Genomic DNA, 15,479 nt, shown 5'->3' with positions numbered 1-15,479 from the left:
CAACATCTGTGGACAGCTGAACCTGGTGTGCTTTGACAAGGTAAATGCGGGAAACTGAAGTCGTTTTCTTTTTTTCGTGAAACCGGAATGAAACCAAAATTAAACAAGAGTCAAATATTATGGATGTGTTTTAAAAAGCAACTCCGCTTCAGCACACACTATTTATCATTTAATCAGGTTATTTTTAATAAATCTAGTGTGAATTCAGGCAAATTGTGACATTTTAGCACCTCATTGTCTAATATTATGATATAGTATTATATACATTTTTAGGTAATGCATAGTTTAATTCTTTTATGTATTATTTATATTATTTAATATTAATTTTTTTAATTTAATTTAATATTTATTTATTTTATTATTATATTATAACATCACTATTATTGGTAATAATATTAATACAATTGATTATTTAATAAACTTTTTATTACTACTACTAATAATAATTATATTAATATTAATTGTACTAATAATTTTTATATAATAAAATAGATTTTATAATTATTATACAAACAATTAAGGCTTGCTTTTAGTAATTTTTGAAAAATGTTTTATTCTGCATCATTTCAGACAGGCACTCTGACAGAAGATGGCTTGGACATGTGGGGAATTCAGCGAGTAGAAGATGGCAGGTATGATCATATTTATATAAAATAGAAAAACAAGAACATTCTCAGTTGTTTTTGAATTAACACTGCATTGCATTTCTTGCGTTTCTGACCAAGCAATCTCTCTTCTCTAGATTCCACCATTCAGAAGAAAAAGCCGACGATAAGAGCTTGGTTACTACCAAGTTTGTGTCCTGCATGGCCGCCTGTCACTCCCTCACCAAGATTGAGGGTCAGCTCTCTGGAGATCCACTCGACCTCAAGATGTTTGAGGCCACTGGCTGGGTCAGCGTCTGCTGTGACTGGAGAACAGTTTTAATTAATCTCATTCAAGTTTTGGAACAAGTTGTACTTGTTTGTATTTATTTTGGTGTTGCTGTCTATCTGTGCTCTTCAGATATTGGTGGAAGCTACAGAAGAGGAGACGGCTCACCATGACCGCATTGAACTCACTTATGTAAAACCGCCCAATCAGCTTCTGCCGCCATCTGTAACATCACCTGAACAGGACATGGTGAGCATTTCTCTGCTTATTATGATCTAAATTATTTGTGTTTTAAACATTGTTCTAATATCTTGCGGTTTCTTCCCAGGAACTGTCTGAACTCTATGAGCTCTCGGTATGTACAATGGCTATATTTTATGTATTTGTGACCCTGGAGCACAAAACCAGTCATAAGGACCAGTTTTTCCAAATTGAGATTTATACATCAGCTGAAAGCTATTTGAAAATCTGGAATCTGAGGGTGCAAGAAAATCAAAATATTGAGAAAATAGCCTTTAAAGTTGTCCAAATGAATATATTTACAGTAGGAAAATTACAAAATATCGTCATGGAACATGATCTTTACTTAATGTCCTAATGATTTTTGCCATAAAAGAAAAATCTATAATTTTGACCCATACAATGTATTTTTGGCTATTGATAGAAATATACCCCAGCGACTTAAGACTGGTTTTGTGGTCCAGGGTCACATATATGAATTTCGTTATGGACATATATGGGGGTTTACATACTGTCTATTGTTTTGCGTGCTGCAGGCATCATATATGATCGGTATTGTGCGGCAGTTCTCCTTCTCCTCCGCCCTGCAGAGAATGAGCGTGGTTGTCCGACAGATTGGAGAGAGACGTATGGACGCGTATCTGAAAGGGGCACCAGAGGTTGTGGCAAGCCTGTGTAAGAAAGAAACAGGTCAGTCAAAGATCAGTCTGTTATAAATATCAAATCTTTTTTGTTTTTTGAGTTTTTGTTTGTTTTTTGTTTAAAGTATTTTTTTTTTCTCAATGTGCAACAGTGTAAGAGGGTTTTTCGGAGGTTTTGTGGGGGTACACCAAACAGGGCTTCCGGGTCATTGCACTGGCACACAGACGGCTGGAATCCAAACTCACATTTCACAAAGTGCAGAGCATTAACCGGTAAAGTTTAAACTCTGCTTTTTAACTTTTTACTGGCACTTCAAGCAAAAGGGTTTTTGCAAAATAATTAACAATGCTATGCTGTCTTTTTTATCATGCTGTGCTCTGGTTTAATGTTGCACTATATTTGGTTTCTCTTCCTCTTCAGGGATCAAATTGAGAAAAATATGGATTTTCTGGGTTTGATCATCATGCAGAACAAGCTGAAAACGGAAACTCCAGGTGTGCTGGAAGATCTACGACGTGCCAACATACGAACCGTTATGGTCACAGGTACAGAAAACCTGAAAGTTTAATATAGTTCCTGAAGTTTCTTTTTAAACAGTCAATTTTAATTTTAGAACATTGCTATTCATGTACTTTGAGTTTACACTACAGTTCAAAAGATTTTTTTTTTGCTCATCAAGTTTATTTGATCAAAAGTACAGTCAAAACAGCAATCTTGTGAAATAATATTAAAGTTTAAAGAACTTTTCAATTTTAATATATTTTAAAATGTAGTTTATTTCTGTGATGGCAAGGCCAAATTTTTAGCAGTCATTGCTCCATTATTCTTGTCACATGATCCTTCGGAAATCATTCTAATATGCTAATATGTGTGATTTTATTTATTTGATGAATGTCTTTGCTGTCGCTTTTAATCAATTTAATGTCTCCTTGCTGAATAGAAGTTTACATTTCTTTAAATAAAATTCTTACTGACCCCAGACTTTTTAGCAGTAGTGTATTGCATATGCTGTCTATAGTTCTGTAGGTTTTCCCGCCCAGCATTCTTGGTTCAGTTATTCACTGCTTGCCTTATTTGGATTTCTTTACCTGGTTAGCTTATCAGGAGTTGAATATGCCCATGTTGTTTAAAGATGGAAGGTTTAGGGTGACCAGCCGCAGGCAGACGGGAGCCTGGGAGCTTTGACGCTTAATTCATTAGGTATTCCTGGAATCTCGCCTAATAAGGTTCTCAGCTCTCCAGCCAAGTGCTCCAAAGTTCAGACGAGGCTCAATGCAGCATTGTGATAACTTAAGCAGATAGAGTTTGTACATGACCCACTCTTACAATCTTGAGGAATGCTGGGTCACCAAACCCCCAACTGCTTTCCGGGCGCCGCAGCTATATGGATGCCCACTGCTCTGCGTGTGTGTGCGCACTTGGATGGGTTAAATGCAGAGCACAAATTCCGAGTTTGGGTCACCATACTTGGCCACACATCAATTCACTTTCACAGATACCAGCTATCATCTCTGTTCCCTGACAAAAAAAAAAAATAAAAAAATCAATCTCTTTATAAAAGTCAAAAAGTTAAAAATGACTGTATCAAAGTATGTTTTTGTAAGGGTTGTTATTCTTGTTTCATTCATCTTTTCCTCTTTCTCTGTTTCTTGTGTAGGTGACAACATGCTGACGGCCATCTCTGTGGCACGAGACTGCGGCATGATTCAGCCACAAGACCGAGTCATTATTGCCGACGCTCTGCCTCCTAAAGACGGCCAGGCTGCCAAGATCGACTGGCACTATGCCGACCAACCCAGCAAACAGCTGAACAAGCCCACCAAACTAGAGGTCAGTGTGCCATCTACTGGCCAGACCCTGTCACTGTGGTTTTGTGGAAATAAATGTTCTAGGATAATATGGTTTGAGATCAATCACCAGTATTTGTGGCATGTTGACACAGTTTTCAAGTACCCTTACTAAAATTACTGTTACAGTAACACTTACAATGGAAGTGCACAAGGCCATATTCAATATGCATTCATTTATGGTATTATTCAGCACCATGAATGTTAGTGATAAAGGAAAAGGCATTCATTAGTATCTCTGTACTTGTGTTCTCTGATGGCAGGAGATGGAGATTATTATGGAAGATGGGCATTCTGTGGATGAGATGAGAATTCAGGAGCAGTATCACTTTGCCATGAGCGGCAAATCTTTTGCTGTAATAATTGAGCATTTCCAGGACTTGCTACAGAAGGTCGGCAATTTTTAATACTGTATTTGTACATACATGGGTTATATTATGTTTGGTGTTTATGGTGTTTTTATGGTTGTTGGTGTAGCTGGTGCTTCATGGAACAGTATTTGCAAGGATGGCGCCTGACCAGAAGACTCAGCTTGTTGAGACATTAGAAAGTGTAGAGTGAGTATCAAACACACTCAGTGAGAACTCATCATCTATTTAGATTACTAATTAGTTGTGCATCCATTTTGCAAAGTACCACTCACATTTTCATAAGAAAAAGTAAAAAACATTTTAACCTTTTTTTTCCTCTCTTCTGCAGCTATTTTGTAGGAATGTGTGGAGATGGAGCGAATGACTGTGGGGTGAGGGTGTTTAAAATCTGTTTTAAAATGTTTTCAAGGGTTATGTGTGTCTTTTATGCTTATCATATGTTCTGAAGTGTCTTGTGTTACTGATGATGTCTGTCTGTTTCGTCCTCAGGCTCTGAAGAGAGCTCATGCTGGGATCTCCCTGTCAGAGCTGGAGGCTTCAGTGGCTTCTCCCTTCACCTCCACAACTCCCAACATCACCTGCGTGCCCAACCTGATCAGGTGTCCTAACTGCACCACAGCACAGCTCTGTTTTAAAGGCGTCATATCAAAAGAAATCAACATTTTCAGAATCTTTAAAACAGAATTCACTGCATTATGAAACATGCAGTAGCTTTCAGAACTCAAAGCATCTCAGGTCCAAAAAAAGCATTTGTTGAATTACATAATTTGATTTGTGACATCAGAAACCCCAAAACATGTCACATACCACGATTACATGTTAACAATGCCTTTGGCTAAGGCTGCATGATAAATAAATTCACAGTAAATGCTGCTCCACATTAACTTTTCTATAAAAAGAAGTTAAATTGTTTTTTTTTTTGTTTTTGTTTTTTTTTTATTAAAGCTTGATGTTTAATGTTTGAAAATGAAGAAATTAAAATGTTAGTCTTGTAATTTTAGTGTACTGTACATTTATTTTTTATTTACTTTATTTTGTATTTTATTTATTATATTTGTACTAATTTCATATATTTTATTTTTTTTAGAACCATAATAAGACTAATAATTCTGTTGATGTTGTTGATATATACATATTGATATATTTAATAATTTTTAAAAATACAGCTACCAAAAAATAAATATTTAAATATTATTTTTCAAAACATTTTCCATTTAGCCCATCCCTTGACCGTAAAGTACTAAGGATAAAGCAGGATAGGCATAGCAAACACAGCCTTTTTAAAGGGCCAGAGAAAAAAAAAAAAAGAGTAGAAAATCATCATACAAACAAATTATGATTGTTTTGGGGCTGATAAACTTAATAATGTGAGTAATAAGAGTTTTTGTCTTAAGGAACCACATTGAGAAACAGGACATTTTGTTGACTGCGTAGTTTCTTAGGATGCTGTGTTAGTGTAAATGATGCTGATGCGCCTCAAATCGAATGTTTTGAAAAGAAATCATTTGGAGTTCATGAGGGTGCTTGTTTTGGCCTTCAACATTGTAGACAGTGTTTCCCAATGACAAATGTTCTTTGCCCAAAATGTCCTGTTTGCTGAGAGTCTCATGTGTTTTTTCTCCACAGGGAGGGCAGAGCAGCTCTCATCACCTCCTTCTGTGTGTTTAAGTTCATGGCCCTCTACAGTATTATTCAATGCCTCAGTGTTGCTCTTCTGTACTCTGTAAGTTCCCTTGTCATTTACTGAACTACTTACTATAGTTCCCTATCAAGTTGGTCTCTCAACATTGTGTAGCTCATGCTTCTTCAAAAACTGAAGCCCGATTGCATCGCCAATGACGCGTGAGTGCTCGAGCTAGGGGCGGAGCCACTCACTATATAGGTTGGCACCCAGGGTCATTAACTCAGAATCTTTCTTCACAAAGCAAGCATTGAAGACTTCTAGATGACTTCTTGCCATTGACTATGCTTTAAGAGGATGCCGCTTTGCAACTTTTCCCCTTCTGCGTTCTGGCAAGAAGACAAGGATGTTGCTCAAGGAGTGCTGCACGTGGGGGGTTCTTCTCATTGATGAACGCTCCCCTGGATGGGGATGCTTTTTTGAGTCGCTGGCCCAGGAATCGCAAGTAGCGTGTGGTAAGAGGGTTGGTGATTTACTTGCACTATCTACAAACACTGCTTGTATGGACTTCAGTAAGGATGACTGTATGGTCAGACTGCAGCCTAGATGGGGATATGTGCCTAAAGTGCTTTCTCCTTAGTTTAAAGCACAGGTCATAATGCTACAAGCGTTTGCTCCTCAGGACTCTGCATCAGCGCTTCATCCACTATGCCCAGTCCGTGCTCTGTGCACCTGCATTGGCATATGCTTCTAGGTATGAGCCCTGTCTGTGGGGAATGTGCACCCGCTCCACGAGAAGTGTGGCTTCGTCGTGGGCTTGGGCTAAAGTCTGACTCATTGGGCTTTTTTCACCAAGTGTGGGAGGATAAACACAGCAGGATTGTACACATTCCATAGCGTGAGCTATGGGATGTAGAGAGACCAACTTGATAGGGAACGTGACAGTTCCATAAAAGGAAGGAACGAGGTATTTTACACGCTGCTGTGTTGTAACCCTCAGAGTCTTATATACCTGTTCGAACAGTCAAAAGATTCTGAGTTAATGACGCTTGGTGCCAACCTATACAGTGGGTGGCTCCGCCCCTAGCTCGAGCACGATTCAATCAGGTTTCAGTAGGAGTGGGATAAGCCCATAGCGTGAGCTACACAATGTCTCGTTCCCCGCTGTCAGGGAACCGAGGTTAGGTACGTAACTGGAGACATTATTATACATCTTTGTGTGCTTGTGAGAAACAGAAGATAATTAGCTCATGCTGAGATTTCTTATACAGCCCTGATCCATTAATAATGCATTTCAGATTGGCAGTAACCTGGGTGACTTTCAGTTTCTCTTCATTGACATAGCCATCATTCTTGTAATTGTCTTCACCAGTGAGTATGATCTTCTTTCTGAGCTCCGAACTATCTCAGTGGTGCCTGTTGTAATTTATGGCTGCAAAACTTTTCTTTAGAATGATGTGCACTAGATCATGCACAATAAGATTTGGGACAATATTCTGATTTCATGTTGTTAATAAGCATTAAGATTTAAAATTAAGAGTTTTAGCTCGTAAAACTGAAGTACATTATTGATTTGTAATAAATTATTATTTTGTATAATTTCTTTGATTTGTTTTCCAACTCGCTCCTAGTGAGTTTGAACTCCGCATGGAAGGAGCTTGTCGCCCAAAGACCTCCCTCTGGTCTCGTCTCAGGTCCTCTCCTCTTCTCAGTTCTGACCCAGATTATTATTTGCCTGGGTTTCCAGATCATGGCCTTCCTCTTGATCCAAAAATTGGACTGGTACTCCAAGCCAGAGTGAGTACAGTGCACTGCTCTCTGCAGGTCATTAGTGGTACTGCAACACTTAAACAGTGTTCATATTGTTTTAACCTTAATTGCATTTAAAAATTAATCTTATCTTACTTCAGGTCTGGTCATTTTATTTTTCTGGTTCTATAATTCACAGTTTCTACAACTGCTTTGTTCCTCATCACATGGATGACTTCACTAACTCGACTAAAGAAAGAATCAAGAATGATGTGAATACCACAGTCTTCTTCGTCTCCTCTTTTCAGTACCTCATTGTCGCCATTGTTTTCTCCAAAGGAAAACCTTTCCGCCAGCCCAGCTACAAGAATTGTAAGGATGAACCTTTTTCAACTTAATGCATTCACAGTGCAGTGACAAACAACTCACAAAGCAGCAATATTTTAAAATCCCTCACACTTTTCTGTATTCTTTTTCTATCAATTTAATGCATACGAAATTTCAAAGAAATTTAAGAGTACGTTTTGAACATTTCCCATTAAATGTTATGTAGATATAATGTTTGCTATCTCTCTCTGCTTATAATTTTATTGAATATAGAGATATGTTTGCTTATTGAAACTAAATTGATAGATCTTTGTCTGACGTTGTCTTGAAAACGGGAAATGCAAATTTAGTTTTCAATTACTCTTCATTGATTGTGTTTCTGGTTGTCAGTTTTATTTATTTATGTATTTATTTATTTTCTCTTTCAGGGCCATTTGTCCTCTCTGCTTTCATTCTCAACGGTTTCCTGTTTTTTATCATGTTTTTTCCAGTTGCTGAAATTGATGACTTTTTAGAGGTATGTTTGTTTTGTAATGATTGTAATGATTATTCTAATATATGGCTTATGGTTTGAGTAATTATCACACATGCCTTTATAAAAACCTAGACATACACTACAGTTCAAAACTTTTAACAAAGGTTTATATGATTTTAATGTTTTTAAAAGAATTTTTTTATGCTCACTAAGGCTGCATGTACAAAATGTTCATTACATTGTCTACATTCTCCTCAGCTCGTATGTGTTCCTTTGAGCTGGCGTGTGTCTATGGTGCTCATCTTGCTGGGCAACACCGGGATGTCTGTCTTTATCGAGGTAAGTAGGGACCTCAAACTGTTACATCAGCCACATTACTTGTGGATATTCACATATGAAAATAAACTGCATTTCATTTTCAATATGGTATTTTTGTTGTAGAATTCAAGGTTGGGGAATTAAATTATGTAATTTTATTGCTAAACTAGCTCATATATATTTGGTCTAGTACAGTGCTATATTATGGATGATGTTTTTTCTCATAGGATGTGACTGTCAGATGTAGTGGGTCCTTAAGCCAGGGTCATAATACAATGCTCTTGCTGTAACCCAATTAAAGCCTTGAAGTGTATTTGATGGAGATATACACTCCTACAGAAATACACAAACATAGGGTTGGGAATCAAAAGCTGGTTCTTATTCCGAACCAGTTCCATTTTTAAATGTGTGTATATATGTATATGTATATGTGTGTGTGTGTATGTATATATGTATATATGTATATATATATATATATATATATATATATATATATATATATATATATATATATATATATATATATATATATATATAAAACTATAGGGCATAGAAAAAAAAATTGGTTCCAATAACTATTTATACGTGTATATATACCCCGGTTTTATATGTTTATATGAAATTTTTCCATTAATTCAGGACAAAATGAGTCTCAAACTCATCAGCCTAAAAAGGCAATTATTTGATGTAATTATTGAATTGACATCTGAACATCAGATTTTTGTTGTAATAGTGTCATTTTTTGATCGATTTAATTTTTTGCACATGTGTGTGTGTGTGTGTATATGTGTGTGTGTGTGTATATATATATGTATATATATATATATATATATATATATATATATATATATATAAACACAAAATATAGTATAACAATATTAACATCAGTAACTAAAATCACTAAAAGAATAGTTTATGAAATTCAGGAGTTGAAATTTCTTACAATTCCCATCTCTGTACAGACGTAAATTCCGCTCTACTGAGGCTGATTCCCAGGATAAGGAAACAGCATTTATATTTTGCCCTGTACAGCATGTGATTCCATCAGCAGCTCCTTCTGCCTCTGAATCTCAAAAAAAGGGTCAAATTATTCTTGTCCTCTTTGTGCGAATGCTCCTCACCCTGATTAAGAAATGCCAGCAATCATTGTAGTGGCATAGTGGCTGTTTGCTTCGCCTTTTAGATGTCCCTTTTCAGCCGTTCTCTCTCACCTGTCAATCAGTAGAACACTAGACGGCAGCAGCCAATCAGTGGGACCCGATCCTGTGATCTCACTGTATGTTCATTGCCAATGAACTGATGACTTTTAGTGCAGAAAAATATAATTCTCTCACCTGCTCTGTTTTTCTTTAACACACAATCCAAAAGAATCACTGCCCTTTCAAGAAATATATTTAGTTTTGCTCTTGACAAGGAAAAAGCAGAAACAAATGATGACTGTAAATCTTTTGCTAGCCATGTGATCTGTAGCTCTCTTCATTCTTTCCGCCCTACTGCGATATTCTATAGACTGTCGTGCTTGACGTCATCTTATGGAAGCATGTGTTCAGCAGAGACAAGCAGGGAAGCTATGGCATCTCCCCTGCAGCCCCGACACCACAGGTTGGGAAAAATCTGACACTTCTGTTCACTGTTTCCCTTTCACTTCCTGGTGTCCATTTTCACCTTTCCCCCCTCACCTTCGTCCTCCTCTTCTTTCTCTCTCTCACCCAGCAGTCTGTTGTAACGTTTGGCCTTGCATGCGCCAACATGATTTTTCTGAACACTCTCTTGTGCCCCATGTTGGGTCTCTTGTTTGTTGCTAGGGGGGCTTATGATTACCCCACTTCCCCACATTTTCCAACTACTGCATATGTGTGTAAGCTATGCGTCTGTTTAAACTGGGTGTTTGCAATGAGTGTACTGTATATGTTTGTGTTTAACGTCTAACACAGTGTATCGCAAAACTTTTCAGCATTTCAGCATCTGGTTCGGTTAAAGGAACATTCCGGGTTGTTTGCAACTTAATGTCTATGTGAAGCATTTATGTTTATGTGGAAGAGCTACTGGTTTTGCATAGCTTATGTAGTGTTTGCAGCTACATGTAACTAGTCTTCTATGAAAAGTCCCATTTCTGGTATCCTCACATAGATAGCAACTGAATACAACTGGGTTAAGTTTTTTAAAAATACACTAATGTTCACTAAAATTTGGGGTCAGTAAGATATATACAGTATGTATGTTGTGTGTGTGTGTGTGTGTGTGTGTGTGTGTGTGTGTGTGCGTGTATATATAGTACTGTACTGTATATATGTGTTATATATATATTTTTTTTTTTTTATTTATTTTTTTTTTATTTTTTTTTGATAAGTTATTGTTAAGTATTTTTTTTTTGCTTTTGAAACTTCTATTAAAAGACAATTTAAATGAATTTACAACAACATTTTCAAATCTTACCAATCCCCAACTTTTGAACGGCAGTGTATAGTTAACTTGTCATAGACATTAAAGTGTAAAGATTTCAGAATTTTCCTTTAAAGGAATGTTCAGGGTTCCAGACGAGTCTGTGGCCTGCTGTTGATTATCACAGGCAGACATTTTTACTTGCTTGAATCATCCTTTTAGTTTGGGACTACTTTTCTAGTCGGATAAACTTCTGATTACAAGTTACCAGCTTAAGTGTTAACATCACGTATCTTTGTGGTGTCCTCATACATATACTAAGCAGTGTTTTTAGTAGTTTATACTGTTAAAGTATTTATTTATATTTTGAATTTGATCATTAATTTATTATTTACTTAAATTTTAATTAAAGTTTTGGTAGGCTTTTTAATGTGATTTTTTTTTTTTTTTTTTTTTTTAACAATTTAATAAATAATTTTTAATAGTTTTAGTAAACAATAACAACACTGATACTGAGAAAGAAACTTGCTTTACTTTTTTGAGCTTGCCATTAAGGTAAAATAAACCTGAAATTGCAAATAACCTGGAATATTCCTTTAAAGGAATGTTCCGGGTTTAAAAGCAGCTCTATTGACAGAATCTGTGACCTGCTTTTGATTACCATTAAAAACAATTTTGGCAAGGTTGTGAAAACAAGCATAAATTGTTTACAGTAATGCAGTTACAATGGAAGCCCATGGAGCAGGGACTCCAGAAGGGTTTACAAAATGAAAAATATGCCAACAGGTGAATGAACTTCTGTTCACCAATTTGATTGCTGTAAGTGGATGTGCACATATTGTGGGAAATTAGAGGGTCAAAATATGGATATATCTCTGTGCATTAGGTTTATTAGTGGTTTTGTCACACTACGTCCATTTAACACTTATAATGCATATGTCTTTTGTCTGCACATTTAAAAGTGTTTTTGGAAAGTGTTTTTTAACATCTCAGTGCAGTATCCTACCCCATATACTTGCGTTGTAAGTGCATTACTTTATTCACAACTTTTGCTCGTTTTTAAAAACTCAAGACATGTCAGAATTATTTTTTGTGGCAACTGACAGCACGCTATGGATTTGAACCCGGAACATTCTTTTTAATGCCATTTGAGCTTAAAAAGTAGCGAAAGCAAGCATCTATATTTCATTGAAATTTGGTGTTAATTTGAATAAGCATAAAGAGTCATTATCCTTGCATGTGCTCAGAGGCATGACATACTGTACAGACAAACCAAATCTGTTTCTGCAGATGAATATATATGATTTTATTTTGTTATAGTTTAGTGTTTCCATTGCAGGTTTGAATTCTTTCCTTTTGAAGGAAATTATAAAAACAGACGATTTGTTATCTTTTCCTCTCTGCTTCCCCCTGTGTTCCCCTCTGGCCGGTGTGTGTGTGTGTGTGTGTCTATAGGGAGGAATAGACCAGTTTGGAACTAAATGCCTCACCTGGCTCTGCTGCCGGCAGAAAAAAGTGCCCAAGGCTCGGTACATGCACCTGGCCCAAGAGCTGAGCGTGGATCCCGACTGGCCTCCCAAACCTAAGAGCACTACTGAAGCCAAACCCGCCCCTCATCCGGACGACTACTCCTACCAGATTGAGGCCATTTCCTAGCATTTCCACCAACACACTCTGTATTGCACGTTCAAACCACCAGGAATTCCTTTAAACAAAAAAAAACGGTCAAATTAATGAATTTGTTAAAACAGATATGAAAAAGACACCAAAACCCTGCAAAGGAGAGTCTCTGTGTTGTCTCTTGTTTGACTTTTCTTTTATTCCTGCTGCTCAAGTTTTTTTTTTAATGGGCGGGGTTCACAGGCTGGGAACTGTGGAAGCCCCACCCACATGGGCATGCGGTTTGTCACCAATATACCCTTAAGACATCACATAGACCGCGAGTGATTGAACTCGTTAACCAAATGTGGCTCTTTAAATCACCTTCTTCATGATTTCATGGACCTGTGGCTCTCCTACGGATATCATGGAGGCTCTTCACTGGATTTCAAGCGTTGTCCTGTTGATGTAGTATTGAATCATCTCTACAGGCTGTGCAGCAGAGGCTGCATGCTACACTTTGGAAACCATCGCTGCATGCGGAACAAACCAAACCAAACCAGTGGCTCACAGAATCCAAGATTCAGCTTAATTTACAGCCAGCTCGTTTTTACAAATATATCGGTGTAGATATATAATTAGACATGTTCTTTACTTTTCATATCTCTTCCCATGGAAGAATGGAGGTGGGAATTTAGCTGTGGAAGGCCAAATATTGTGAAAGTTGTTTGTATTTTGTTCATTTCTTCTGGCGCAATATCTGGCGATGGGATTTGATTTTGGTCCATCTTGAACCTTTGCACTGTTTTTTTGGTGGTGGGGTGGGGGGGTTCTCCATTGAAAACAGTGTCTGAAACCTGTCACGACAAAACCTGTTCATTCAAAAAAAAAGAAGACATTTTTGCAATGACACATTTGTGGGAATTGCACTGGGAATCGGCTGGAAGGGGCTTGGGTGCATTGATTGCTCACTGAGAAATTTTGCAATCCAAATTAAATTGGACTGCCAATGAATTCACTCAAAATTGGCCAGTTAACAGTATTACTTGTTCATGACTTGTAAACGGTTTTGCTGCTAATCTAGGGAAAAAATTTTTTTTTCAAAATGTTGCAGATGGTCCCTTCCGTCTTTCCAGATGTGATTTATTTGCATAATTTATGCAGTCCAGTCCAACTATCCTAAACTTGCTGGTTTGTCTCAGTGTATACATTTTTTTTTTTGGTTTTGAAGGGAAAACATGTTTGTTTTTATATTTATATATATAAAATCGTACACGTGTTGTTCCTGAAATGAACCACTAAGCAATATAAGGTGATCATCTTTGTTTTTTACCTGACAGTTTGTATTGTCACTCTGCAAAAAATCCAAGCTATTGATAGTGCTTGTGAAGAGTTTTGGTCAGGCATTTCGCTGAGGTCCGTGTCCTTTTTTTTTTTTTTAGTCCTTTTTTTTTTTTTGATGGATTTCAACACACAAAAAGTCGCAAATGGAAAATGATTTAATAGTAAAATTTTACTATTTAAAAAAAAAATAAAAAATACAAAAAGTACCAGTTGCATGTCTATTGGACTGCACTTCATTTAATAAATAATATGTGAGATAATTTGTAAACATATTAAAGATATGTTCTACATGAACATTAAAATGTTCTTTGAAAACAAAGGAATGTGCAAATTTTTAAAAAAGGACTCCATGAAGTAGAAGTTCATACAGTAAATCTTACAGTCTGATCACAGATTTTCTTCCGTGTTTGCATTTATGTATTGTTTGGTCTTCAAATTCATGTTGATTTATTTTGCTGTACAGGGCATTTTTAATTCTTCAGTTTAATCTGTAAAAGGGCTGAATCTGTCTGTCTTTTTATTGCTCCATTTCTGCAATACTTTGGTACTGTTTGATTTTTGAAATGGTATTGATAATCTGAAATAATTGCAATGTGTTCTTTTCAACCGTGTTTGTCCGATATTGTATCAGTATGTTTGTTTATATCATAAACGTGTTTGCTGGGCATTCCTTGAACGAGGCAACAAAAAAAGTCTCCTTGCTCTTATTGACCTGGGTGACACGATCAATTAAATGATGTTTCAGTTTTATAAACTACCACCTCAAAGCATCTGCTCGCACCATTTACTGAGCCCAGATGGATAAACAAACTTTTTTTGTATGTCGGTAACTAATGTGAATGCAATACTGAATGCTTTTGGGATTTGGGAATATTAAATTGTTTACTTTTTTAATTATTGTCCTTGTTAATGCTGAGTTTATTATTTGTTGCTTTTTTTTAATTTAAATTTAAATCGTTTCATTTGTCTTGATCTGAACTGTGTGGTGTGGCAATCAGTTTCTCTTCCTCTAGGAGGCAGTGGGTTATTTCTAGGCCTTGGAGAACATCATTAAATCATCTCTCTCGATATCAAATCTTCACCTTATGCACGGTTTTATTGGTTTTGTTCACTTTCACACCTTCAAATGCACGCTGAAATATCCGTCATGTCACTCTTTATGTTCCATGGCAATCTTATATGTGCTGAAAAGTGATTTTTCCAAAACTGGGGCCATGTTCACGTCATCTGTATGTCATATCTGCAGTTCTATAGGATAGGAACACATAGGAATAAGAGTGTTTGATTACTGGAGGTAATTCAGTTCACATTGTTACTCTTTACTTTTGCTTGTTCATTTTGTACAGTTTCATTTTCATGTGAGAACGGTGTTGTCAAACATGAGTAAAAGTTCAGCCACTGGTTCTTTTAAAGCTGGAGTGGTTAATTTCCTCAGGGAAATGTGTTTATTTTTAATGATTAATGCTAAATAAATAAGTATGGAAAGATCATGTGGGTCAGTATTTTTTTTTTTTTTTTTTTTTTTAGATTTCTTGTGGTTTCTAGTAGATGCGATAGCAGACAGACAGCAGCAGTAGCGTGAAGAGCCGACAGGGAGAGAAGTGTAGCACAGGAAGCTACTAGAAAAACACTGACAATGGAGAAAATAGACCTATTTCATTTTCAGTGAGGGTGAGCAGTGCTTTCATGAT

General features: G+C 36.6%; 1 protein-coding gene across 1 annotated transcript in view; it reads left to right on the top strand.

Moving 5' to 3' along the window:
• The window catches only part of LOC109096200 (polyamine-transporting ATPase 13A3), a 35,337-nt gene extending 20,061 nt beyond the window's left edge, over nucleotides 1-15,276 (top strand). Inside the window, 21 exon segments of the mRNA XM_042766645.1 lie at nucleotides 1-40; nucleotides 571-632; nucleotides 743-893; nucleotides 1,006-1,122; nucleotides 1,202-1,228; nucleotides 1,650-1,803; nucleotides 1,907-2,027; nucleotides 2,176-2,300; nucleotides 3,413-3,585; nucleotides 3,866-3,994; nucleotides 4,080-4,159; nucleotides 4,302-4,344; nucleotides 4,463-4,572; nucleotides 5,600-5,696; nucleotides 6,893-6,965; nucleotides 7,226-7,391; nucleotides 7,543-7,715; nucleotides 8,099-8,187; nucleotides 8,404-8,484; nucleotides 9,973-10,065; nucleotides 12,301-15,276. The exon segment at nucleotides 1-40 is cut by the window's left edge and continues 149 nt beyond it. Coding sequence (XP_042622579.1) covers nucleotides 1-40; nucleotides 571-632; nucleotides 743-893; nucleotides 1,006-1,122; nucleotides 1,202-1,228; nucleotides 1,650-1,803; nucleotides 1,907-2,027; nucleotides 2,176-2,300; nucleotides 3,413-3,585; nucleotides 3,866-3,994; nucleotides 4,080-4,159; nucleotides 4,302-4,344; nucleotides 4,463-4,572; nucleotides 5,600-5,696; nucleotides 6,893-6,965; nucleotides 7,226-7,391; nucleotides 7,543-7,715; nucleotides 8,099-8,187; nucleotides 8,404-8,484; nucleotides 9,973-10,065; nucleotides 12,301-12,501 — 2,305 coding nt within the window. The 3' untranslated portion in view covers nucleotides 12,502-15,276.
• Nucleotides 15,277-15,479: the final 203 nt, after the last annotated feature.

This window comes from Cyprinus carpio, chromosome A11 (assembly GCF_018340385.1).
Source record: "Cyprinus carpio isolate SPL01 chromosome A11, ASM1834038v1, whole genome shotgun sequence".
Lineage (NCBI taxonomy): Eukaryota > Metazoa > Chordata > Actinopteri > Cypriniformes > Cyprinidae > Cyprinus > Cyprinus carpio.
Note: the sequence above shows the minus strand (reverse complement) of the source record. Positions and strands in the feature narration are given on the sequence as shown.